The sequence below is a fragment of the Bos javanicus genome, chromosome 11 (genome assembly GCF_032452875.1).
Source record: "Bos javanicus breed banteng chromosome 11, ARS-OSU_banteng_1.0, whole genome shotgun sequence".
NCBI classification, from domain to species: domain Eukaryota; kingdom Metazoa; phylum Chordata; class Mammalia; order Artiodactyla; family Bovidae; genus Bos; species Bos javanicus.
Window position 1 is genome coordinate 102,492,068 of NC_083878.1, and position 25,802 is coordinate 102,517,869.

The following is a 25,802-nucleotide window of genomic DNA, read 5'->3' on the forward strand; positions in this document are numbered from 1 at the left end:
CCCTCACGAAGGGGCCCGCGCCACTAGCTGCCGGATCAGCGGCGCCCCCGGCCACAGGGCAGTCCCTCGTGGCGCGGCCTGTGCCGGGGGTGGGGGGGATGCCAAGTCACACCGAACCCCAGAGTTATTGCCCTTGACGTTCTTTTGAAATTCCTCTCAGGAAAGAGAGGCGTGTCCCATCGAACCAACGCCTCCTCCTTTGACTCTCCTCAGCACTTTAGTTGTTAGGCGCCGGGGGTGGGGGAGGGGGGACTCCCTGCCCCTCGCCCACCCGCGATCCGGTCCCACCACAAGGTGAGATTATTTTTAAATTTAAAAAAATTTTTTTTTTTGCAGGCAGTGCCTTGGCCACCCGGCAGGGGCTGGGTTGCCTAGCAACGGCGGGGTCCTTCGTGGTTCGGCGGCGCTCCGGGCCTGAGGGGGGGAAACCACCGCTGAGGAAAGCTGGGGGCCCGGCGGCCTCGGTGCGGGAGGCGGCAACTGGACAGCGACGCGGGGCGGGGCGGGGCGGAGCGGGGCGGGGAGGGGGAGGAGGAGGGGGAGGTTGGCGCGCGCCCCGGGGCCCGGCCTCTGCCTCCGAGGAGAGATGAATACGGCCCTGACCCGGGTGGGGCCCGCGGCCGAGCGGCCCGCGCCGCCCGAGGAGGTGGAGGGCTCTGAGACCGGCGGGAAGGAGCCGGCGGCGGACGCGGCCCCGGGGCCCAGCACGGCGTTCCGCCTGCTGGTGACTCGGCGGGAGCCGGCGGTGAGGCTGCAGTACGCGGTGAGCGGCCTGGAGCCGCTGGCGTGGTCCGAGGACCACCGCGTGTCGGTGTCCACGGCCCGCAGCATCGCCGTGCTGGAACTCATCTGCGACGTGCACAACCCGGGCCAGGACCTGGTTATCCACCGCACGTCGGTGCCCGCGCCTCTCCACAGCTGCTTCCTCAAAGTAAGTCATGCCCGCCGCCCCGGGCTCTGGGGGTCTCCTGCCCGCCTCCCTTCCCTCCCGCGGCCGCGTCCCCGCGGGTCCCCGGGGGAATCCCCGGGCCCACGCCTCGGCCGGGGATTCCCGCCTCCTCGCACCCTGAGTCTTTAGGGTCGCCGCCGTAGCTTAAGGGGTCGGGGGGACGCCGTGTATGCCCAGTTTCCCGGATCGCCCACCCACTCCCGAGACACAGGTACATTTCGGAAGGTCCCTCTCCGGAGCCAGGTTCTCCCTGCGGCCCGGCGTCTGGCTGGCTGCTGGCGCAGATTTCTTCCCTTGGTGCTTTCTTAGGCTCCACCCCCGTGTTGACCCAACCCCAGACCTGCCTCTGCCACCCGCTCCTATTGTCTGGGGCCTGCTCCCCGAGGCTCCTGGCTGGCTTTGTTTACTGTGATGTGCCCTCCTCTTCCGCCTCCTTGGCTTTGGAAGACAGAAATTTTTTTTTTTTTTTGCTTTGTCTTTAACTGTTTCAGTGACTTTGTTATATGAGTGGTCCTTCTCATCTTGGGCAGATGGATAGGTACTGGATGTCAGGGGTTAGTACTCCAGTTTTTCTTCAATAACGAAAAGGCTTTGGGATGTAGAATGAAAAATAAAGCTTCTGGAAATAAATGCAACTCTTAAGATCTTCGTATAGATTGAATGCTTCGTGTAGATTTAGTGCTTTTGGCTTCAGATTAACTAAGTTTGCCTTCAGAACTTTAAAACTGCTAAAGTTTTATTGTTGGAGCATCACCATTTTCAAAATGTTTTAAAGTAGGAAGTCGTGTTGTTCATTTAATGGTTTAAAAATATTAAAACTTTATTACTATTTGCTTTATAGGTCTGTATGCATATGTGTGATTATCAAAATGTACATTCATTCTTTCAACACACCTTTGAATACCACTATGGATATCTCATGGACTGAGGAGCCTGGGGCGCTACACAGTCCATGGGGTTGCCAAAGGGTGGGCTAGGACTTGGTAGAACTTAGTGACTGAAACAACAGCAACAATGTATCAGCTAGAGATCAATCTAGGCTCCAGAAGTAAAACATTGTACAAAAACAAAATCCCTGTCCTCTTGGAGCTTACATTCATTCTTTTGACAGGTCAAAAACAACAATGTAATAATAGGTAGTGATAAGTTGTAATATGTATCTATATACAGAGAAAGTGTTTCTGTGAATATGAAGTTTAAAAAAAAAAAAAACTACTCTGCCAAGCCATTTAAAATATAGATCAGTGACTGAATGGGGTGCAGAGAACCCACACCACTTTTAGCATACTTAATCCAAGTTTGAAAGTGACAGCTCGATGTTGAATTAGATCATTGATAAGTTTGTATGACTAAATTTTCAAAGATCTTGGACAGGGTGTGACAAATTGATTCAAGTATAAACCAGTCACCTGGAATTTGGTGATGGACAGGGAAGCCTGGCGTGCAACTGTCCATGGGGTCGCAAAGAGTCAGACATGCCTGAGCAACTCAACTGATAAACCAGTCATGTGAATAGATGTTGGTGATCCTATGAAACTGAGAAACACTCAAGGAGGGAGGCAGAACAGAGGGGTTTTAAAAGGTGAGACACCTTTCACCTCTGCTGAAAAGGAACTTACTGATGCTAACTATATGCACATCAGCTAGAGAAAATTTTAAGTGTGTGTCTCAGTGTGGTAGACTTAATGCTTCAGCAGAGAGAATTTAAAGAAGTAAAGGAATGCTGAACCGAGATGCTTTTATTAGGAAAGGTTATTTGGTGGTGAATCTGCAGCAGACCTTAAAAAAAAAAAAGTAGGGTTTGGGTTGTAAAAAGAAGGGAGAAAGGGGTCATCCAAGTGCCAGGAATAAGGTGCCCATCTTGTGCACAGACACTTAAGTGATGAACACAGCTTCTGGTTGCTTGCGTAAATGATTTTGGGTTCACAGCTGAGGTCAAGTAGCTTTCCTAGAGAGTCGGAGACAGTAAAGTGAGGTCAGTTTGGGAACTTGGAAGGTCAGTCTGAGATGGTTGACTTCAGTTTAGCAAGCCCTGAGGTGCTGTTACAGCGTCATAGATGAAGACTGACCTGGTGTGGTGCAGGAATGTGACTCCCACTGGACTAGAGGCAAGTAGGTGATGGTTGGAGTCAGCATAAAACAGGGGTTAAGAGAGTACACTTTGGGGACTTCCCTGGTGGTCCAGTGGCTAAGATTCCAAGCTCTGAATGCAGGGGCCCGGAGGTTTAATTCCTGGTCAGGGAACTAGATCCCACATGCCGTGACTAAGACCCAATGCACCCAAATAAATAAATAAACAAAAATATTTTAAAAAAAGAGAGACTACACTTTGGCACAAGATAGCAAGCCAGGTCTATCTGTAAAAGGATAATAAAGCCTACCTCGTTTAGCATCTTTAGAAGATTAAGTTAAAATATATTATTATATGTGTATATTTATATATATGCTTATATGTCCATATGTCCATATGTGATTACTTAGCACAGTTCCTGGCACACTGTAAATGCTCAGGTTAAAAAATAGTCATGCAAGTATGAAGGAAGGTCTCTGGGTTAATGCTTTGGCTATGGATACAAAGTTATCTCTTATCACTGTATTCTAATAAAAATTTGATTCTTGTCATTGGTCCTACAACTGGAAAATGAGTAATAGGAAATCCTTATATATCCCTCTAGTAATCGATTGCTTTCCTGAAATTATTCAGTGGTGTCTTCCCCTTCTGCTTTGGTGTGCACCTCACAGAAAGCACCGGTCAGTTGGCAGTCTCATTCGCAGGCCCTGCCTGGGGAATGAAGGCCGAGATGTCCCTGCAGTTCTGAGAGAGGCCTCTGTGGGGTAAAGCTGGAGTAATGGTGGGAGTGTAAGGAAGTCTTTGTCTGTGCTTTGGTGGCACTGCCCACTCACAGGCCCTGTGGACTGAAATCTCTTTGGTGCTGGCCAGTTTGCTCCAACAAGGAAGATGGACTCCTGCAACCTAGATCGCAGTTTCAGTGTGTAGAACTGCTAGACGGCTAGATGCTAAACCTCTTTGAAGCTTTTGCTCTGAACGTTATTTAGATTATGAGTTTTTTCAGGAAAATACACAGTTATAATAATAGTTCACATATTATCTGCTCTTTGCAAGTTACTGCCCTGGGCACTGATATAAAAGTGAATGGTATAAATCTGAGAACCAGTGAAGTAGTGACTTAAGAACAAGTTTACAATTTCTCTTCCCATTGGACTGCTGATTTAGTGAATCATCTAGTTGCAAACAGTTCCAAAATCTAATAATACGTGCATGACTACTTTTGTTTGTTTCAGCTGTTAGGAGCTTTAGTAATATCAACGCCATCTACTCCATTAAGTTAAATAACTGTTTCCTGTCTTTGGAATTATATTCCTGCCCTCAAGAAGCTTACTGTCTTCGAGCTTCAAGTGAGTTTTTGTTAGGTGCTTACAAAGTATGTGCTGATTAGTTGTCATAGTGGCCAACTAGAAACAGGATAGCATATAGTGAAAAGATTGACTGGGGCTCAGCCTCTGAGAGCTGGACTCTTAACTAACATGCTCCTGGGGCATCTGAGTACTTGTTTTGATTCGTTAACTAGTTTTGTGATGTGAAGAGTTGAGGGGAGGTGCACTAGGTTAATTCAGATTACCTAACATGGAAATTATTGCACAAAACCCTAAGGATTTTCCTTACTGGCTGACATCCAAGCTGCTCTCCATCCTGTCAAGGATTCTTGCTGCTGTGGGTTAGGACCAAGCTTGAGCTTCCTTTATTTCATTCTGTACTGCTGTTTGGAGTTATGCATTCTCTAAGTTTATTTTCAGTTCTATAGTAGTTTCTATTGTAGTAAATTATCCTAGTCTGAGAATTATTGCTTAGTTTGTAGTATTATGGGATTTGGTGAATAATTTTATATCCACCCTCCATTTGGCAGACAACTTAATACCTACCTAACCTGCATTTTACTTTTATTAGGTCTCGTTAACATTTACTGAATTCTCAGAGACTACTACTACTTGTCATCGTAGATAACATTTATTGAGTATTTATTAATATATGCTTTACATGCATTGACTTAATTAACCTTCCTAACTCTATGAGAATGTGTCATTGCACTCTTTATAGATGAGGAAATTAAAGCCAGAAGGTTTAAACAATTGCTCAGGGTCACAGAGCTAGTATGTGACAGAGCCAGGATTTGAATCCCCGCAATCTGCAGATTTTCAATCAAATTTTATCTACCCCATACAAAGCTGTGGGCTTTGATTAGCATCGTTTTATTAACAGACTAGCCAGTGACACCTCTATTTAATTGGAATTTCTGGTCTGTATTTCTCCAGTATATCCATAGGTGTATCCAAGAGACTACCCTGCAATTAAGATACACTGCCTAAGAGCCCATTTCCAGAGTGTTACTTAGGATGAAGAAAGATGACTGCCCCTGCACTGCCCCACCCTCCCACCAACACCATAAGGTTCTGTTGTTAAAAAAAAGTTTAGATAACTCTGTAGCTCTATGGTAGCTACAGAGCTACTCTATAGTAGCTCCCGGTGATAACTCTTGAAGGGGGAATAATGTGTAATAAACAGCACTTTCAAAACAGTTTTAGTTACAAAACTCTTTTTCAAGGGGCAATTTAGTAGAGTGATGTTCTGTTTAACACAGTTTAGAAAAAGTTAGTCTTCTAATTCATTTGTTGGGATTTGTATCTATGTCTCTGTGGACAGTCACATCCAACTCTTTGTGACCCCATGGACTAGCCTGCCAGGCTCCTGTGTCAGTGGGATTTTCCCAGCAAGAATACTGGAGTGGGTTGCCATTTCCTTCTCTAGAGGATCTTTATCTACCTTTCACTTTATAAGCTTATTTGTTAATGTGATCTAGCAGTTAACTATTCATTGCAGTATGGTTTTCTGACACATTTCCAGTTGTCCGAGCTGTATTGAGGAATGTTATAGTTCTGAATTCATCTTCTATGTTCTGGAGTGTTATTCTTCTGGGCTTGGGGGCTTAAACTCATTTAAAGTGAGTTTTTTTGTGTGTGTTTTTGTTATATCCATGTATATTTTGGCTAGAATTCTTTATTGATCATGTTTAATGTACCCTTTCCAGTTTGAAGATAAGCATCTATGGAAAAGAAGAAAAGACAGTGGATCAAGTCCTTCTTCCTACTTCTGACATAACAGAAATCATTTCTAATTGACCTCTGCTCTCTTTGGCTTTAGTCTTCTGGCTATCTTCTTACAATTCTGGATCACCTTCTTTTGGTCATTTCTGTCTCCTCTATTTTTAATGTTCCTTTAAAGTGTTTCTAAAGAGCTTACCATTGTACACCTAGACATTAAATAAATAGAACTGCTCGTGTATGTTGCAGACTTGGAGGAGAGAGCGATAAGTGAAAGCTAGAATGTTCTCAGAAAGTCTCATAGAGCTTGACCTGGTAGGATAGATGGGTTCAGATAGGAGGAAAGATTATTCTACACAAGGGGGAGCCAGGGAAGGCAGGGTGGACATTATTCTGTAGAAACTGGAAAGAGCTATTGGAGCTGGTTCTCAGAGTAATCTGTCAGTGAAATTTCAGATGGAAGACTTATATTGCAAAGATATTGTTAAAAATCCAAACATCTAATTGTATCAAAGATATATATATATATTTATATATAGATATAGATACATAACTTTTCATGACTTTTAAACTCCTTTATTGTTTGTGACTAGTTTAGCAGAATGCTTAGTTGACTCTTTAGAATCAACTACACTTCTGTCATTGCTACTGCGTTTGTTAATTCTGAGAAGAAGGTGGGAACCAGGCTGTGAGTAACCACAGCACTTTCTCTGACCCTTAAAAATACTGCCATTTCCTATAAACAAACTAAAATTTTTAAAATTGCCATTTCGTGAGTAAATGCTTGTTTAGTTATAGGCATGAAATTGATCTTTTAAATCTATGTCGCGTCAAAATTAATAGAATTGATGTCAAATTACTGTACGTATTTATGTGGATCAATTAATCCACCCTATGCAATGTAAATCTGTTCCTCTTAGAGTGAAATATTTATCTGATAGTTTTTATATCTTATTTTCAGGTTGGCTCAAAAAGGGAAGTTGCCGAGTGTAAACAGAGATTTGCCACCTCTGAAGACCCCACAGTCAGTCAGACTTTCATGTTGGACAGGGTGTTCAACCCTGAGGGGAAGGCTCTGCCACCACTGAGAGGGTTCAAGTACACTAGCTGGTCCCCTGTGGGCTGTGACGCTAATGGCAGGTGCCTGCTGGCCGCACTGACCATGGACAATCGCCTGACCATCCAGGCTAACCTCAACAGACTGCAGTGGGTCCAGCTGGTGGACCTGACGGAGATTTACGGAGAGCGTCTCTATGAGACCAGCTACAGGTTCTCCAGAAACGAGGCCCCGGAGGGCAGTCTCAGGGATTTCGCCGAGTTTCAGAGGCGACACAGCATGCAGGCGCCGGTGCGCATGGAGTGGTCGGGCATCTGCACCACCCAGCAGGTCAAGCACAACAACGAGTGCCGCGACGTGGGCAGCGTGCTCCTGGCGGTCCTCTTCGAGAACGGGAACATCGCCGTGTGGCAGTTCCAGCTCCCCTTTGCAGGGAAGGAGTCCATCTCTTCATGCAACACCATTGAGTCAGGAATCAGCTCTCCTAGCGTTTTGTTCTGGTGGGAATATGAGCACAACAATCGGAAAATGAGCGGCCTTATAGTGGGGAGTGCTTTTGGGCCTGTGAAAATCCTGCCTGTCAACCTTAAAGCAGTCAAAGGCTATTTCACCTTGAGGCAGCCTGTCGTCTTGTGGAAAGAAATGGACCAGCTGCCAGTCCACAGCATCAAGTGCGTGCCGCTGTATCACCCTTACCAGAAGTGCAGCTGCAGCTTAGTGGTGGCCGCACGAGGGTCCTATGTGTTTTGGTGTCTTCTCCTGATCTCCAAAGCAGGTCTGAATGTTCACAACTCTCACGTCACAGGCCTGCACTCCCTGCCCATCGTCTCCATGACTGCCGACAAGCAGAATGGGACGGTGTATACTTGCTCCAGTGACGGCAAGGTGAGGCAGCTGATCCCCATTTTCACAGATGTGGCGTTGAAGTTTGAGCACCAGTTGATTAAACTCTCTGATGTGTTTGGCTCCGTGAGGACACACGGGATAGCCGTGAGCCCCTGCGGCGCATACCTGGCTGTCATCACCACTGAGGGCATGGTCAACGGCCTCCATCCCGTTAACAAAAACTACCAGGTTCAGTTCGTTACTCTCAAAACCTTTGAAGAGGCAGCTGCTCAGCTTCTGGAGTCTTCTGTCCAGAATCTCTTTAAGCAGGTAGATTTAATAGACCTAGTACGCTGGAAGATTTTAAAGGATAAGCATATCCCTCAATTTTTACATGAAGCTTTGGAAAAAAAGATCGAAAGCAGTGGGGCCACCTATTACTGGCGTTTCAAACTCTTCCTCCTGAGAATTTTATATCAGTCGATGCAGAAAACCCCTTCAGAAGCCTTGTGCAAACCCACCCACGAGGACTCAAAAATCTTGCTAGTTGACTCACCTGGGATGGGCAATGCTGAGGATGAACAGCAGGAGGAAGGCACCTCTTCCAAACAGATTAGTAAGCAAAGCAAAGACGGCGATCCAGAGGACCCCACAGAGGACTCACTCCCTCAATCTGCGGATACTGGAGGCCGAGAGCCAATGGAAGAGAAACTCCTTGAAATCCAGGGAAAAATTGAAGCAGTGGAAATGCACTTGACGAGGGAGCACATGAAGCGAGTCCTGGGCGAAGTGTATCTACACACCTGGATCACAGAAAACACTAGCATCCCCACCAGGGGACTCTGTAACTTCCTGATGTCTGATGAGGAGTATGATGACAGAACCGCACGGGTAGGTGTTTGTCAGCAAAAACACTGAAAACCGAAAAATCTGCTTGCTTCACGAGAAAGAAATGACTTAAACTGAATTGGTAAAACTCAACCTCTGCTTTGACATTTTTAGGTAATTGATGAGCATGAGGTGCAGGAAAATAAATAGGAAGCAGATTAATGCAGAGGACATATTCATGTCCCACTAAGAATTATGTCAGTTCTTACTCTTACTGGTGCCTCGATTGATGTCCATGGTTTGGGCGATTTCGGGCTGTGGATGAGCTCCAGGAGCAGACTTGGGCAGACACTGCAGGGCTGTGATTGGGCAGACACTACAGGGGAAGGATGGCAGGCCCGCCCTCCCCTTCCTGTCTGCAGAAAGATGGGAGGGGGAGGCCTGTGGCAGGGATTCTTTGCATTTGATAGGACTTCAGGAGGTTTTCTCATTTAGCCTACAAGGGCATAGGAAGTAAAACGATTATCCATTGGGTGTTTGTTCCCCTCCCCCACCTGCAAAAACTGAGTATAATCTTTATTTTGGTGGTAGAACAACCTTACAGTGTTATCTAAAATGTATTTCACAGAATTAAAGTTCTCTGACAGAACAATAGGGTTCCAAGCTTGGGGAAATACGCCATACTCCTCTTAGAGGTTTCCAGTGTACATCATCCTTCTAAGGGTTCTGAGAATTCCTATAGGAAAGAGGCCTTTAATTTTGTGCAGTTTAGTGTCATGTAGACTTTTTAACCAGGAATCCTGAGCTAACAGCTTCTAAAATCCTGAAAAACTGTTTTAAGGAACATACTGTACACTAAAATATTCAAGAAGACAAGACTATCGTCCTTTTTACTCTGAAGTTTGATGTTTATTCTCACTGCCTGAAGTCTTATCTAAAATCTAAAATGTTAATTGAAGGTAATAAATTCAGGTATCTTCATGCGTAATGTTAAACCATTCACAAGTCACTTGTTGCCTTTTCTTGTTGGAAAGTTGTGTGTGTGTATCCATATACTCCTAAAATTATTTCTTAAGGATGTTTGCGACAATCTGATGTTGACTGGGAAAAAAAGCATAACCTAAAAGTTACGTTTTATTCAGCAGGCAAAACTGAGGACTTAAGCCTGGGACGCAGCGTCTAAGATAACTCAGAGAGACTGCACCAGAAGGGCAAGGGTGTGGAGCTAGGATATATAAGCGTTTTTACAACGAAGACCGTAGTCGGTCTTTGTTGCAAATAAGGAAACCAAGACATATCAGGTTAAGGAATTTAGGGCTTCTCTCTGTATGGGAAGATAACAGGGTCTGGGCTCACTGCAGTCATTACTTTGATGTGTACCTCAGCTGTCTGGGGCCACATATCCTGTGATTCTCAGCCTGGGTCTCCTTAGGATGCCCCACTGGGGGCACTGCAGCAGCTGACAGCTAGATGGGGGCCATCCTGCCTCCATCCTGAGCTCCCTCAGGGCTCACCCTCGGGCAGTAGTAATGTGTGGCTCCTGGCTGCAGCACCTTTTCTTTACTGATGTACAGCAGCAGCGTGTTCATTCACACTCAGGAGCAGTTAAGATGCACTCTTCATGTATCTGACTTTTCATCTTCAAAAGTCAACTTTTGAAGATCGTTTCATTGTGATCTCAATGGTGTGAAGGAGTTTTCTGGTTACCGCTGGTTCATAGGACCAAGTAAGGATACTATACGCGTAAAATATTAACAAAAACTTATTAGTAAATCTATAATGACAGTTGGTTTACAGTGGTTTAGAATAATTATTGCACATGCTGTGTGAGCATGGAAAGCTACATTTAGCACAGTTAACTTGGTTCCAACACTGCCAGTTTAAAGAAAGGAAGATTATACCTCGGCCCAGCTACAGCAACTGAGTTTCGATTGAAAACAATACATGTCTTGTTTGAAAATCCTTCTGTGTACCTAAAATGAATCTTTTCAAACCTGGTACAGTAGTTGTCCTTGCTATAAGGGACCATAAATTAGAATTCTCAAGACCTTTAAAAAAGGCCAAAAGTTAATGGACTTTAAATTTGCAAGTTATATGCACAGTAGGTAAGATACCCTTCTGAAAAAAAAAAAAAAGACACCCTTCTGAGCTATTAAGATACCCTTCAGAACATCAGTGAGCTAATTTTAGTGAATGGCAAACTAGTAAGTTCTTCTTACACAAGAGCTCAAGTGTAAATGGATTATAACTTTGAAGGACATATCTGCTAATAAGACAAGGTGGTTCTTGAGGATTGACATATTCCATGCCTCCCAAAAACGTAGCTTGTGAAGGTTTTTTCCAACAAGATAATGAAGTAGATTTAGTCTTTTTCAGACTTTCATTGACCTGGTGCAATCCTAATAAAGCAGAGAAAGAAGCAAAACTGAAGTAGGGCCAAGGCCTCAAGCTGCCCTGTCTGCCTCCTACAGCGGGCCCCCCATACCTTTGCTGTGGGGTGGTGGGTCTCCTATCGCGGGCTCACTAGATTGGTTGTGGGTCTTTGGGCCATCAGAAGGAGAAGGTATTATTTTTTAATCTTGATCATCTTTTTACTTTGTAAGCTTTTCTGAAAGAATAGACATTTGTTTCGTTCTAGAGTTAGTATTTCACATGATACTTTGCCTGTACAGATTATGCTTTTCTTTCTTAAAAGTCAAACATTTTAAGTATAGCTGAATATTTTGTCTTCTGACAGAACTCTGAAGTCCTTTCAGAAGCAAGTAAAGGCAAATAATAAGATTTGTGTTTCAGAACATTTCTCCTTTAGTGAGTAAAGTTCACCGTTGTCACGGGGTGCCTGATTGAATTTATTTTATTTTACTCAACCAGTTGACACAAGTTGAAGGTCCAGCTTCTTTCCTTTCTACCCAGTGTGGCAGGCCCACATGGGGACGCAGCACTCCTCTCTGGTGGAAGACGCCGTGGAGTTGTCCTCTTCTCCTTGGTGTTCAGAAGCCCTGCGCTCACGTGAAATGCCACTGACCCCTTTGTTTTACTAGGTGCTGATTGGACACATCTCAAAGAAGATGAACAAGCAGACCTTCCCTGAGCACTGCAGTTTGTGTAAGGAGATCTTGCCGTTTACAGATCGCAAGCAGGCCGTCTGCTCCAATGGCCACATCTGGCTCCGGTAAGCTGCTTTTGCGTGTTTCCAGCCTGTGCCCCACAGACCACTGTCAAGTGTTCATCCAAAGGGTATGGTGCCCATGCCATCAAGCTGGAGAAAAGCTGCTGCCGTAACACCTGCTGTGGTTTTTTTTCCATCTGTTTGACTGAAACCCTTTAGGAGTAGTTTTCTTTGTAACTGCTTGTTTGTAACTGTAATAGGAGTTTCTCTGTTTATTTTGGTAATACTGTATTTGACTTCCCTAGTAGCTCAGATGGTAAAGCAGCCACCTGCAATGCAGGAGACCCAGGTTCAGTCCCTGGGTCGGGAAGATGCCCTGGAAAAGGAAATGGCAACCCACTCCAGTATCCTTGCCTGGAAAATTCCACAGACAGAGGAGCCTGGCAGGCTATAGTCCATGGGGTCACAAAGAGTCGAACATGACTGAGTGACTAACACACAATACTATTTTACTTTGAAGTTAGTACTGAATTTTAAAAAATCATTATGATGAAAGCAAAGGCCATTAAAGTTAATAGAATATAAAGTACTCCTGTACTGTGTTTGGTTTAACAAAGGGTAGAAGTCTTCCCCTTCTCTCTCCTCAGTGTCACTCTGAGAGGACCACTCTGTGGCCCTGTGGGCTGTTTGACACTGTTGATCCCTCCCTTTTCCTCCTCCATAGAGCACCGTTTTATCACCTGGCTTCCTGGACACAGTATCTCCTTGATGTCCATCTTTGGACATGTTTTTCTTCTATCAGCACTCTCCCCACGGTATGTGTGTGCTAAGTCATTTCCGACTCTTTGCGATTCCATGGGCTATGGCCCACCAGACCCCTCTGTCCATGGGATTCTCCAAGCAAGAACACTGGAGTGGGTTGCCATTCCCTTCTCCAGGGGTTCTTCCCAACCCAGGGATGGAACCAAGTCTCCTGCAGCTCCTGCATTGGCAAGTGGATTCTTACCACTGAGCCACCTGGGAAGCCCACAGCATTCTCCCTGGGCTGCCACATGTATCTGTACACTGGTGACTTAACATCACTTTAGTCTCAATCTCTTCCCGCAGTCCAGGCTTCATATCTAAGCACCTGCTCAGTTGCTCTGTTTGGAAGTTTTACAGGCATTTCAAATTTGAATCCAGCTTTTCCCACTACCTTTACCTCTACATCCCTGATCCAAGAAACATCATCTCTTGCCCAGGTTATTACAGTTATCTCCCAACCCATCTTCTATGTCTTTCCTCATGCACGCGACATCCCTCCCAGCCCGGACATCTGCGCTGGCCATCCTCTCTGCTCGGACCACTCTTCCAGCAGGGCTTCTTCCCAACCAGGCTGCCTAACATCATGACACCCGAGGACATCCCTCTCCCCTCCTGGTAGCCTTCATCCCTCTTCCTGGCTCTGTTTTCCTCCTTAGCGGTTATCACTACTTAATATATTTTTTACTTTGGATTTTTCTCCTCCCTCTAGAGTACAAAGCTTCATGAAGACAGGGAATTTTGTTGTTTTGTTCCTGGCTATTTCGGGAACAATGTCTGATATATGGTAGGCACTCACTAAATTGTTTAAATTTATTTTCAATAGAAACAGGATTTTGCTACATATACTTAATAACTTCCCTATTCTCTTACCAAAATGTTGTGGTTATTTTCTATATCAGTGCATAGATCCCATTCTTTTTTTTTAAGTTTTGAATTTTAATTTATATAAATATTATTTCAGATTAAGTTTTACAGACATATCACCAAATCTGGAAGTATTTAGTTTTATTAATGGTTTTTAATTTAAAATTTCTCAGATATAAATATTTTGAAATGAATGCTGAAAGTTGTTCAGCTATACAATTTGACCACATGCTTACTCATTTAAAAGCATTTTTTCCCATTATTACTTGACTATCCTTTTCTTTTCTCCCATCAAAATCAGTATGTGACAAGTTTAACTTAAATCCATCTCTATTCCTCCTATCCATAACATTCATTAACACAAATACCAGTACTACTAATAATACCACCTGCTCATTAGTGGATTACAGTCAATATGAGTATTCACCTGGTGCTTATAAATTGTACTGGTTGGTTTAATTATTACAATAATTATGTTATAAACCTCCTAGCATTCTTGAGAATAGTCAGTATACTTCTCACAGTCAGAGAATGTTCAGTGAATTTGGAAGATTTCCTGTTTCATTTACCAAGGATCCTTCTTGAGGTTTTTTATAGGCTCCTAACTTCTTAGAATTTGAGAAAATACCCACAAGGGTCCCAGAATAGGGAATGGGGTTTAGGGCAATATACAAAGCCTCTTCTCATGTATCAGTTCAGTTCAGTTCAGTCGCTCAGTCGTGTCTGACTCTTTGTGACCCCATGAATCGCAGCACGCCATCCGACTCTTTGTGACCCCATAAATCGCAGCACGCCAGACCTCCCTGTCCATCACCAACTCCCGGAGTTCACTCAGACTCACGTCCATCGAGTCAGTGATGCCATCCAGCCATCTCATCCTCTGTCGTCCCCTTCTCCTCCTGCCCCCAATCCCTCCCAGCATCAGAGTCTTTTCCAATGAGTCAACTCTTCGCGTGAGGTGGCCAAAGTACTGGAGTTTCAGCTTTAGCATCATTCCTTCTAAAGAAATCCCAGGGCTTATCTCCTTCAGAATGGACTGGTGGATCTCCTTGCAGTCCAAGGGACTCTCAAGAGTCTTCTCCAACACCACAGTTCAAAAGCATCAATTCTTCGGCGCTCAGCTTTCTTCACAGTCCAACTCTCACATCCATACATGACCACTGGAAAAACTGTGGCCTTAACTAGACGGACCTTTGTTGGCAAAGTAATGCCTCTGCTTTTCAATATGCTATGTAGGTTGGTCATAACTTTCCTTCCAAGGAGTAAGTGTCTTTTAATTTAATGGCTGCAGTTACCATCTGCAGTGATTTTGGAGCCCCCCAAAATAAAGTCTGACACTGTTTCCACTGTTTCCCCATCTATTTCCCATGAAGTGATGGGACCAGATGCCATGATCTTCGTTTTCTGAATGCTGAGTTTTAAGCCAACTTTTTCACTCTCTTCTTTCACCTTCATCAAGAGGCTTTTTAGTTCCTCTTCACTTTCTGCAATAAGGGTGGTGTCATCTATGGTCAACTAATTTACGACAAAGGAGGCAAGACTATGCGATGGGGGAAAGACAGTCTCCTCAATAAATGGTGTGAAAACTGGACAGCTTAACCGGAGGTCTTCTGGAATCTGAGACTGGGCCGCGTGAGCTTTCTGCTGAGTTCGTTTTTCGCTGTCCCAGTTTCCAGCACGATGGGCCTTCCCCTGAGTTGGGTTTCTTCGCCTTCCGTTTCTAGCGCGGGAGCCTCGCTGAGTTGGGCTCCTGCTGTGTTTGGCCTCTTCTGTGCAGAGGTTGTTTCAGCCAGGTTAAACCCGTGTCACAGCACCACAGATGTCACACGAGTGTACGTTCCCCTGTTCTTTGTCTCGTCACAACAAAGATTTGGAGCAACGGACATTAAAGCCCTCGGTGCGTCACAGCTCTCGGGTCTTGGACAAACCGTGCTATAGCTCTTAGGCAAATCGGTGTTACAGCTCTATTTTATTTAGAAGATAGCAGGAGAGGGAGAGAGAGAGAGAGAGAGAGGGAGAGAGAGAAAAGAGCGCATGCACGAAGGAGAGAGAGTCTCCATAGATCCCATTCTTAACAGCCATAGAGTTTCCCGTTGTATGGATATTCCATTATTTCCTCTCTTGTTGACTGATATTGGGATTTTTTTCCAGTCTTTATTGTGTACCTATACTTTTTTCTAATTTAACTGTTCAGACTTATGTTTCAGGGGAGACTAGGAATAGTAGTGGTCTTGTAACAACAGCAACCAGCACCTCTTGGTGCTGCCAGTGTACCAGGCACAACTCTCAGCAGCACGCACATCTCAAGCCACGTGTCGGACACAGATGAGGAAACTGGCGCCTGAGGATGTTCAGTACTTTGTCCACAGTCATGCAGGTGGTTAGTGGCAGAGCTGAGAACCTGGCCTTCTGGCTCCAGAGTTTTCACGTGTAACCTCTGTCCATTGTTGTCTCTTGAATGGCTTCTTCCACAAAGAATGGGTGAGAATGGGTGCTTGCTCTCATTCAGGTATAGTCTTTCTTCCTGTGCACCCAGGTCTTTACTCAAGGTAAACCGACTAGGAACTCCTTCCCCCACCTCCCTTCTTTGTGTGCTTTACTCCTTATTGCTCTTCCTAAATCCTGTTAGCTTTCAGAAAACCTTCCCTGCAGAGCCCAGCAGCTCTCTCTCACCTCCCATCGCTCCCACCTGCCCTTACTTGCCAGGTCCTGGCCGATGCTCAGTGAAAGGTCATTGGGTGGAATTGAATCTCTGAGCATTTGTTTATGTCCCTTATTTTTTTGTACCACTAATTGTGTCTTCTATATCTTTCAAGGTTTCACCACTGTGCCATTAGTCTTAAACATTGTGCTTATACGTAATCTTGAAAATCACTAACAATAATTTCTGATATATAGTTGCTTTGTTTAACGTATGAAAAATTCACAGTATAGTTGGGTATAAACAGACTGCATTCTTTCCCAGGGCTGCAGTGACTGTCTGGATTAGAAGCCTTGTATCTCTTGGCTTAGCCTGACATGGGCACTTCCCCTTTACTAAGTGTGTGGTGGGTCTGGCCAGCTGTCCTGTGCAGGGGGATACATGGTTGCCATGAATTTGTCAACCATTTTTGCCCTTCACTTAGTTAACTCATTTTAGAATACTTGTCCGTGGTGAGTTAACCTTCCAACACTGTACTGCTTTCCACTGTTGGTAGCACTGATGATACAATCTGTCTGCTTTCAGGTGCTTTTTAACCTACCAGTCCTGCCAGAGTTTGATATACAGAAGGTGTTTGCTCCATGACAGCATCGCTCGCCATCCAATTCCAGAAGGTGGGTGCTCCCCTGGCTGCGGCAGGGTGAGGTTGAGCACACTGCACGTGCTGGTGCCTCAGGGGCACCCCTCTCCCCTCCTGGGTCTCTGGCCGTCGGGGACAGGGAGCAAGCTCGTTCTGCTCTGTACAGTGCTGTTATGAACCCACACCTGATGAACACGGTCACTGGAATCACCAACATGCGAAGAGCATCACACTGTGTGAGTAAGGAGGGCTGCAGTTTGCTGTGCTGTCACTGCAAATCATTCATTCAAACAACGCCAAAGACTTTGTTTTAGATGGCATATGTAGATTCTATTTGAATGAAAACTCTGCAGCTGGTAACAGATAAAGACAGCTTTGCCGAAACAGGACGTGCACCTGGAGGCGCCCTTCTAGTGGCCACGGTGGGGCTGTTTTTCTGGTTCATCGATACTCTCTTTCCTGATAGCCCTAGTGACAGAGTGCACATTCCTGAATCAATTGTTGGAATAAGATCATAGACACGAACCAGGGATTGATGATTTAAATAGTCACATGAATGTCAGTTTATAACCTGAGTTTCATTAATATCACACTAACCGAATGAGCTTACTAGACAGCACGCATATGGCGGTGTACACTTTGGGGGTAACGTGTGGTCTCAAATGTTTTATACAGAATGTTCTGTGTAAAACCACACAGCCTTCTTGATTTTTGCTCTAAACTGGCTGAAGCTCTCTAATTCTGAGAAGTGGACGTGTTGGCATGTTCTGTTCTGTTTTGACTATTGTGGAAAATGCAATCCTAAAAGTAGAGAAAAAGAGGATGAGAAACTCTTATATACCTGTCATTCAACTTCAAAAATCGCCAGCTCATAATCTTTCATTTCGTCTGTGGTCCTCCTCCTCTCCTCTGGCTGCATTATTTTGAAACAAATTTGGGGGACTTTTAAACACTTGTTGCAATTGAGAATTGGTTTATAGTTTAGACAGGAAATCAGGGAAGATGGGTACAAACTCAAAAACAAGCACACCTGCCAGTTGACTTTGCACTGAGCCACATGCAGCTCCTGGGGAGAACGGGAATCTCTGAGCTCTGGACAGTACTCACCAGTAGGCAGAGCATTTGACAGGCCAGGGAGTTCTGTAAAAGGAGGAGAGCGCGTCGACACACAGTGTTTTCAGAGTAGGTTTTAACATTAACCATGTGTGAGAAACACTCATTCGTTATCCTTATTTTCCTCTTTCATCACACATTTAACTTTGGGAACCACAGATCTAGCCCAGCCTCGTCTAGAATGTTACAGTGAGGACCTCTGTGCAGTGGGGCCAGAATACCCACACCTGCACACCGTGGTTGGCCCAGGGCATGTCCCATCTGACTGCTTTCCCTGAAGTGTGCACTCAACTATCGCTTGTCTCCCTTTGGCAGACCCTGACTGGATCAAGAGGTTACTGCAGAGCCCCTGCCCTTTCTGCGACTCTCCTGTTTTCTGAGTGTCCACGGTGGGAAGACAGAGTGTCGTCTAGCCCGAAGAGCTGGGACGCGCTGGTGCAGGCCTGGCCTCCACAAGAGGAAAGGTGCCCTTGTGACGGTCGGTAAGCCTGGGAACTCCCTGCTGAAGTGTGTGCTCCGTCTCCAGGGACTACAGGATATCTGTAAAGGGACTGTGTGCAGAGATCTTAAGTCATTTTGAGATGAACATTAGCCCCCACTCCTTATCACTTATTTTTCAAGTGTTGAAGTATCTTGACTGAAACAGTTTGAACACAATGAATGCCCTGTTGTTTCTCAACAGAGTGACCTCTTCTAGGGAGTGTGGGTAAGGGCCTCGCTGGGCCGAATTAGGCTTTAACCCTGGCCCAGATCTGGAACTGTCTCGTGGCTCCAGGACGCTTAGTTACCAGGTACATGGCACATGGTGTCTAGCAGATACTCAAATGTCTAAAACAATATGTGGGCCTCATATTTTGTTCTCAACAAATAGCTTCAGATCTACGTCCCGCCAGCTTTTTTCGTGTGTATTGAAACCATTTTCTTAAAACTATATATTTTTAAGAGGTTAAAGCCAAGACTAAAGTTAGTTTTAATGTGTTGGAAGATCAGGTGACTCTCGTAATTGTGACTTGTTTTTAACGATCTCTCCCATGTCGTCAGTTCTGCCCCAACCCCTCCATGTATATGAGGGTGTCATAGTATTCCTGTTTACCTGTGTCACACCTCTCTTCAGACTGAACTGTGATGACCAGGTGAGATGTTTGTACATAGAGGAAAAAGAATATTTTCTCCTTTATTTTCTCCTAGTACTAAAACCCTTACTATTTTTCATGTTGACATGTCCAAATGTCTCATTTCTATCCCAAGTCTGTCTAGAGACTTCTAGAGAGAGCTGGACAGCTCAGAATGTGGACCCTTGAGCCTTGGTGCTATGGTGTATGTGGCTGGGTCAACCAGAGCCTGGGAATGCCTTCTCTCTGCAAAGATCCTTGATATTTATAACACAGGTATTTTTCTGTGGGCTGTTAAGAGATGTTAGACGTTAATTGGTCTTAAAACCTAAAATCAAAAATAGACATTCTAGAACTACAGTGTTCTTGGATTTTTAAATAAGTATCTGAGGGATTGGTGCTAATTATTAACAGGACTGTAATGCCCGCACCTTGAAAAGGTGCATATTTCTGAGAAGTTGAATAGGAAATAGAATATGTGAAATTTAACTCATACTATTTTTCATTTTTGTATCCTTAGTGGAAGACTTTTGCCCTCGCCGAGTAGTTGTTTTTGTTCAGTCTCTCAGTCATGTCTGACTCTTTGCGACCCCGCACACTGCAGCCTGCCAGGCTTCTCTGTCCTCCACTGTCTCCCAGAGGTGACTCGCTGAGAAATACTTGTTCTTTGGAGAGTGTGTAACGCAAGCACTGCTCCCTCCTATAGTGTCTCCCTCCTAGTATCTTCCCCCTCTGTCCATACATATTGGAGACGAGCCTTTATGAGGCACTTCCAAACAGTCTGCTTGGAAATGTCTTTCGTTTCCCATTCAAATTTTTGTCTCCTGTGTTTAATTCTGTATTTCTGTTGCTTTTTCATTCTGCTGGTGTCTTCTGCTTGTCTTTCTCATTTTGGTGGCAATTTCAAGTGGAGTATTTGTCCAGACTTCAGGGTCCACCATGTTCAATAGATTATCAAGAGAAAGAGAGCTAGGCAGCATTAAGATCATGAAGAAAGAAAGTGAAAGTGAAGTCGCTCAGTCGTGTCGGACTCTCTGCGAATCCATGGACTGTAGCTACCAGGCTCCTCTGTCCATGGGATTTTCCAGGCAAGAGTACTGGAGTGGGTTGCCATTGCCTTCTCCAGGGGATCTTCCCAACCCAGGGGTCAAACCTGGGTCTCCTGCATTGCAAGCAGACGCTTTACCATCTGAGCCACCAGGGAAGTCTCATGAAGATCATGAAGAGCACAGCCCAGAAAGTTGTAGCCTTTATAGCAAACATGACAGTAAAAACTGAGATCCTATCGAGGCACTGCTGTGGTTTGTACAGTCGGAGTGTGCTTGTGTGCATGTGTGCTCAGTCACTTCAGTCGTGTCCAACTCTGTGTGACCCCAGGGAAGCCCCATAGCAGGCTTGCTGCTACTGCTTCTAAGTCGCTTCAGTCATGTCCGACTCTGTGGGACCCCGTGGACTGCAGCCTACCAACCTTCTCCATCCATGGGGTTCTTCAGGCAAGAGTACTGCAGTGGGGTACCATTGCCTTCTCCGCCATAGCATGCTTGCTGCTACTGCTGCTAAGTCGCTTCAATTGTGTCCGACTCTGTGCGACCCCATAGATGGCAGCCCACTAGGCCCCTCTGTCCCTGGGATTCTCCAGGCAAGAATACTGGAGTGGGTTGCCATTTCCTTCTCCAATGCATGAAAGGGAAAAGTGAAAGGGAAGTCGCTCAGTCATGTCTGACTCTTCGCGACCCCATGGACTGCAGCCCACCAGGCTCCTCCATCCATGGGATTTTCCAGGCAAGAGGACTGGAGTGGGGTGCCATTGCCTTCTCCATAGCGTGCTTAGTTTCACTTATTTTTTTGGTCCTTGGACTGCAAGATCAAACCAGTCAATCTTAAAGGAAATCAATTCTGAATATTCATTAGAAGGACTGATGCTGAAGCTCCAATACTTTGGCCACTTGATGTGAAGAGCTGATTCATTGGAAAAGACCTTGATGCTGGGAAAGACTGAAGGCAGGAGGAGACGGGGACAAGAGGACAAGGTGGCTGGCATCCCCGACTCAGTGGACATGAGTGTGAGCAGCTCCGGGAGACGGTGAAGGACAGGGAGGCCTGGCATGCCGCAGTCCACGGGGTCCCAAAGGGTCGGACATGACTGAGGGACTGAGCAACAGCAACAAATCAGAGTTAGTACTTGCTTTGTTATTATTGCAGAACTTTGTGGTGCTGCCATTTAAAACATACGTTAAGTTTTTATTGAAATCTATTGTGCATGTGGGGGGAAATTTTGACTCTTAGGAGTGAACTTAAAAAGGGTTGCCTGAGTTATTCTGTATATCTGTAGGGGTAAACTTGGCAACAATTTTACTGGAAAGGGGCTTCTCTGTACAGGGGCTCTGCCCAATGGCATTCTTAAGACTTTGAAGTCCAGCTAACACCTGCCTCAGCCTAAACTTCTGCACACTGAGTCAGGAGTCCTCCCCTGTTCCCTCACCCCTCCCCTCTTCCATGGAGGTTAATCCATTGACCTATGAGGATGAGAGGCGACTGTGAGTTAATGGCAGCGTCACAGACACAGTACCCTTCTGAATGTCCTAAACGTCAGCTCACATGGCGACAGTGCTGAGCAGTGAAGCCCTGGAAGAGTGGGCAGGACACCGGGAGTCTTCAGACTGGCCGCCTCTCCTGGTTTACATGTGCCGTACGCTCTCTTCCATCCTGAAATGTCCCTGGCCTGGGTGGTGTATTTCAAGTTAGTTTCAGCTGTCACTGCTCTGTAGGCTCTATAGCTCTATAGGCATGGATGCAGGGGCAGTGATGCCGCTGCTCTGTGTGACGGTGCGGGAGCAAAGGTCCTCCATGACTGGACCTTTGAAGGCAAGGCAGCACTGCATCTTGGGAACCTGATCCACACCTGTGTCACATCTTCCCTGCTTAAGGTTAATTTGTTCCCATTATCCTAGATAAGAAATTGGTAGCTTGTTAGGCTTGATATTCATTCTGAAATCCTCCTGTGTCCACGACCCAGACTTCAAGCCATCTCTGCCTGTTATCATATCTGCCAAAACTACCAATTATTTTTTAATGTCAGAAGTTATTAGAAGCACTGGTGAAGCTCGTGGTGGAGTGTGACATTTTTCTGCTTCTTCGTCTAGGAAGTTTTTGAGAATGTTAATGTTGGGCGTCGGGACTAGAGCTGTTAGCAGCCATCACCAGTTAATTAGGTTAAAAGAATGTCAAGGGGTAATAATTAAATATTAAAATATGTTCTGTTGTAATTGTGATGGTGTGAGCTAAGAAACAGAAGAAATCAAGGCTCATGGGTCTTGTCAGGAAGAATACGGAGCTGCATTTATGGAGTCCCCGCTCCCTGGGCAGCGCTGAACCGTGTTACGCGAGTTGCCATAGCTCCCAGAGTGAAACGAGGAGTTGCTGTCAGTGTCCGACTTCCACAGGCCCGCCCGTCCGTCTATCCCCGCTGCTCCTGACCCCTCTCTGCCTCGCTCCTCCTCCTAGGAGAGGCCCTCTCTATTTCCCTCCCTTTCCTTCTCTCAGCCTTAGGACACCCTCTGAGCTATCAGTCTGATAGAAAATTAGGTTTGTGATAAAATTTCTAAAAACTACATTCCTAGAAGGCTTCCCTTCCTATAAGGAACTATTAAACAGTAGTTTTTCTTGCTGAAGGTAATATAATAGTGTTAGCTGTTAAGAGCTCAATAAACTGTATCTGATTTTTTCCTCAAAGTCTCCCTGTTGGAGTGCCCAGCACCTCCAAACTGGATTTCAGGCAGAATAGACTGCATTTCTGCTCCCTGCCACACCCGCTCTGCTTCCCACACCAGTAAGTCCTGACAAGCAAAAATTCAGGTTATATTCCAGGTCAGCAGGCCTCAAATTTTTAAATGAAAGTAGGTTTTGCCCCCCCCCCCCCTTTTTTTTTCATTTTAGAGATTGGACAGCACAGACAGCAAATAGCCAGATAGATAATGCATTTCTTTATGCTAGCTTGCCATGGGCTGTGGAGCGTGAACACCTCCGTGCACTCTCCCACTGCTCCCGTGTGGGTGGAGCTCGGCAGGGCTGGTCACCACACAGTGGCTTGAGCATCTAGCCTCCCCCTCGACACTGTTGGACTGTTAGAATGCCTCTAACGGAGCTCAAGTGAGGCACTTGCACTTTGGCTCTTAGTAGAAGCATCACCTGGCAGTTGAAAGCAGAGTTTTGGGCCATGTCTCAAGTCTTATAGGTATTGAGCTTTGCACTGCTCTTTCTTGACCCTAAAAGCAGTTTTTGGAGCTAAGATCTTCATGTCTGTTGTTCAAACTGATGTTAGAGTGTGTGCAATTTGACTGTCGTATTGAATTAGGGCTTCCCTGGTGGTTCAGTCAGTAAAGAATCTGCCTGCAATGCAGGAGACTTGGGTTCGATCCCCGGGTTGGGAAGATCCCCGGTTGGGAGGAGGGCATGGCAACCCACTCCAGTATTCTTGCCTGGAGAATCCGCATGGACAGAGGAGCCTGGCAGGCTGCAGTCCATGGGGTCGCAGAGTTGGACATGACTGAGCAACTAAGCACGGCGCATATTGAATTAAGTCACATTTGCAGAGTTGCTTCTAATGACCACTCACCACAGCATCACAGTCCTGGTATAGAGCTGGGTTTTTCAGAAGATGAAGACTAGTTTCCGAGGCACGACACACATCAGTGTCAGGACTGGCTGGCTGGCCTGAGTCTGGTAAGCAGGGTGCAGCCTCCCATTGGCATGTGTGGTGTTTTATGATGGCTGTTTCTGAAAACCTGCTGTGGAATCAGTAAGTTTTAACAGGGAAGTGACTGTTTATAAATATACATGTCCTATAAAGAAGTTTAGTCCTTTTGGTATATGCATATTTAACATCCACCCCGCCACCCCCCACAGCCTCTTTGATTAGGTGATTCAACTTTTCTTGTCTTGCTTTTTTTAGGTTGTAACTATACTCTGGGGAGAGACTTAGTATAGGGTCTGATCCTAGGCAGTGAGCTTGCTTAGCACAGTGTTAGTGGCTTCCCTGCATGGTGTTCATCCCTTCATTCCAGGCTTGGGAGGGGCTGCAAAGCAGGGAGTGATGGCACTTTCATCCTGATACGAGAAAGTGAAGATGCGGGCTCTCTAGTGGAAATACTGTTAATGAGTTGGCTGGAATTGAATTTCAAAACTCTAAATCTTGTAAATTTTTCTAAGGTAAAAACTTGACTACGTCACTATCATGAGATCCTGTTAGTTTCATAAAAGGGTCCCATGAAGTGGTTTCATTGGATGGTGTAAGAGGTGGTGGCTTTGAAGCATTTTGTATTTTATCAGTTTGACATTTGGCTAATGGATTGGTGAGGTCAAGGGTGTTTTGTTTTTGGTACTAATGCAAAAGTAAATGCAAAAATGAATTATGACTTTTTAAAGACTTTAACACAGATTTGTTTGAAAGGAAAGTGAGTATCAAACTTGGGAATACAGAAATAAGACTATAGGAAAATAAGCCCGTGTTGTGTATAGTGGCATATATTCTATGTTTATCCTATGCCTGTGCTATCTTTGTGCTTGGCTTCAAACTACGTGTTTGTTTACATGCAATATTTTTTGAAATAAAAAGAACAGGCATCCAAAAACTTGGGTTATAGAAAGGGGACTTTTTAAAATTCTTACCATCTGATTAGGTGGTATGTTTTAGACTTTTAGTATGTAAGTAAAACAGCCTTGAGACTAAATAGCACATTTTGCTTGGAATACCCCATCCAGAGGAATCCACTGCTTCTCTGCACTGTACATATGTACATAGTGTCCACGATTAGATTGTAAGCTCCTCGAGGGCAGGAACTGTCGTCTTGTCTTGGGAGTTCCTGCAGTGCCGAGTGTGAAGTGCCTTGCACAGCGTAGGTGCTGGTGACACAGAGAAGGAGTGAGTAGCTTCCTGCCACCTTTATGACGAAGCTTGGTTTACTTTCTCCGCTGTGTTGAGAACTGCAAAGTACTAATGATGGGAAGAGGGCAAAATTCTTTCTTGGATTTCAGCTGGGTCTCCTGAGCTGAAGCAGACCATGCTGTCTCCTTGGCACTAGTTATCTTCTTGCCCTGAAGACATACTAGTGTCCTGAGCTTTTATATGATAAAAGGGCGGCAGTCTCTGGGCAAAGTTTGAAGTGGGAAAGATTATAGAGAAAATGAAGTGGAAATTTTGGAGGGTGTTCATCAAATGCAGTCCTGTGGGGCAATCTTACTTTAGTTATTACTAAAGGAAAGGATAGCAATTCTCTTTCTTTACCAGTTAGCTGGTTGGCCAATTTTCCAGTTAACAAAAGATTGTTGGGTTTTTTTTTAAACTTTTTCCCATTTTGCATTCCCCCCTCAATTGCTCTTTATGATTCTAGTACTTAGAGTCTATTAAAGTTGCTGTGAATATCCAGTGCTGTACATAATGGCAGTTTTGTAAATGTGAAATAACCTCAATTATGTTGTGTTTTGTATGCAGAGCCACTAGTATTGTTATCTTGGCCACTTTTTTTATTCAAAATAAATAAAATAATCAAGTTATTTGTATATTGTGTGCATATTTTGTCGGGGTCACCAGTTTGTAGCAAGGGTTAGAAACCTTCTGCCCCACCCAGCACCAGCAAAGGCACTTCGAGAAGAGAAGGGGGAGAGCTGTGCCGCAGAGAAATGGCCGTCAGCAAGGGCCCCAGAATCAATGCAGGATGCCTTCAATGGTTTATTCTAGAGAAAG

At 45.1% G+C, this 25,802-nt stretch overlaps 1 protein-coding gene across 1 annotated transcript; it reads left to right on the forward strand.

The window, feature by feature from the left end:
* On the forward strand, positions 1–25,618 carry GTF3C4 (general transcription factor IIIC subunit 4). The gene is made up of 5 exons (XM_061433958.1): positions 1–931; positions 7,029–8,840; positions 11,819–11,949; positions 16,781–16,869; positions 18,264–25,618. Exons 1-5 carry the CDS (start codon positions 587–589, stop codon positions 18,326–18,328), a joined length of 2,442 nt encoding a protein of 813 aa, XP_061289942.1. The 5' UTR covers positions 1–586; the 3' UTR covers positions 18,329–25,618.
* Positions 25,619–25,802: the final 184 nt, after the last annotated feature.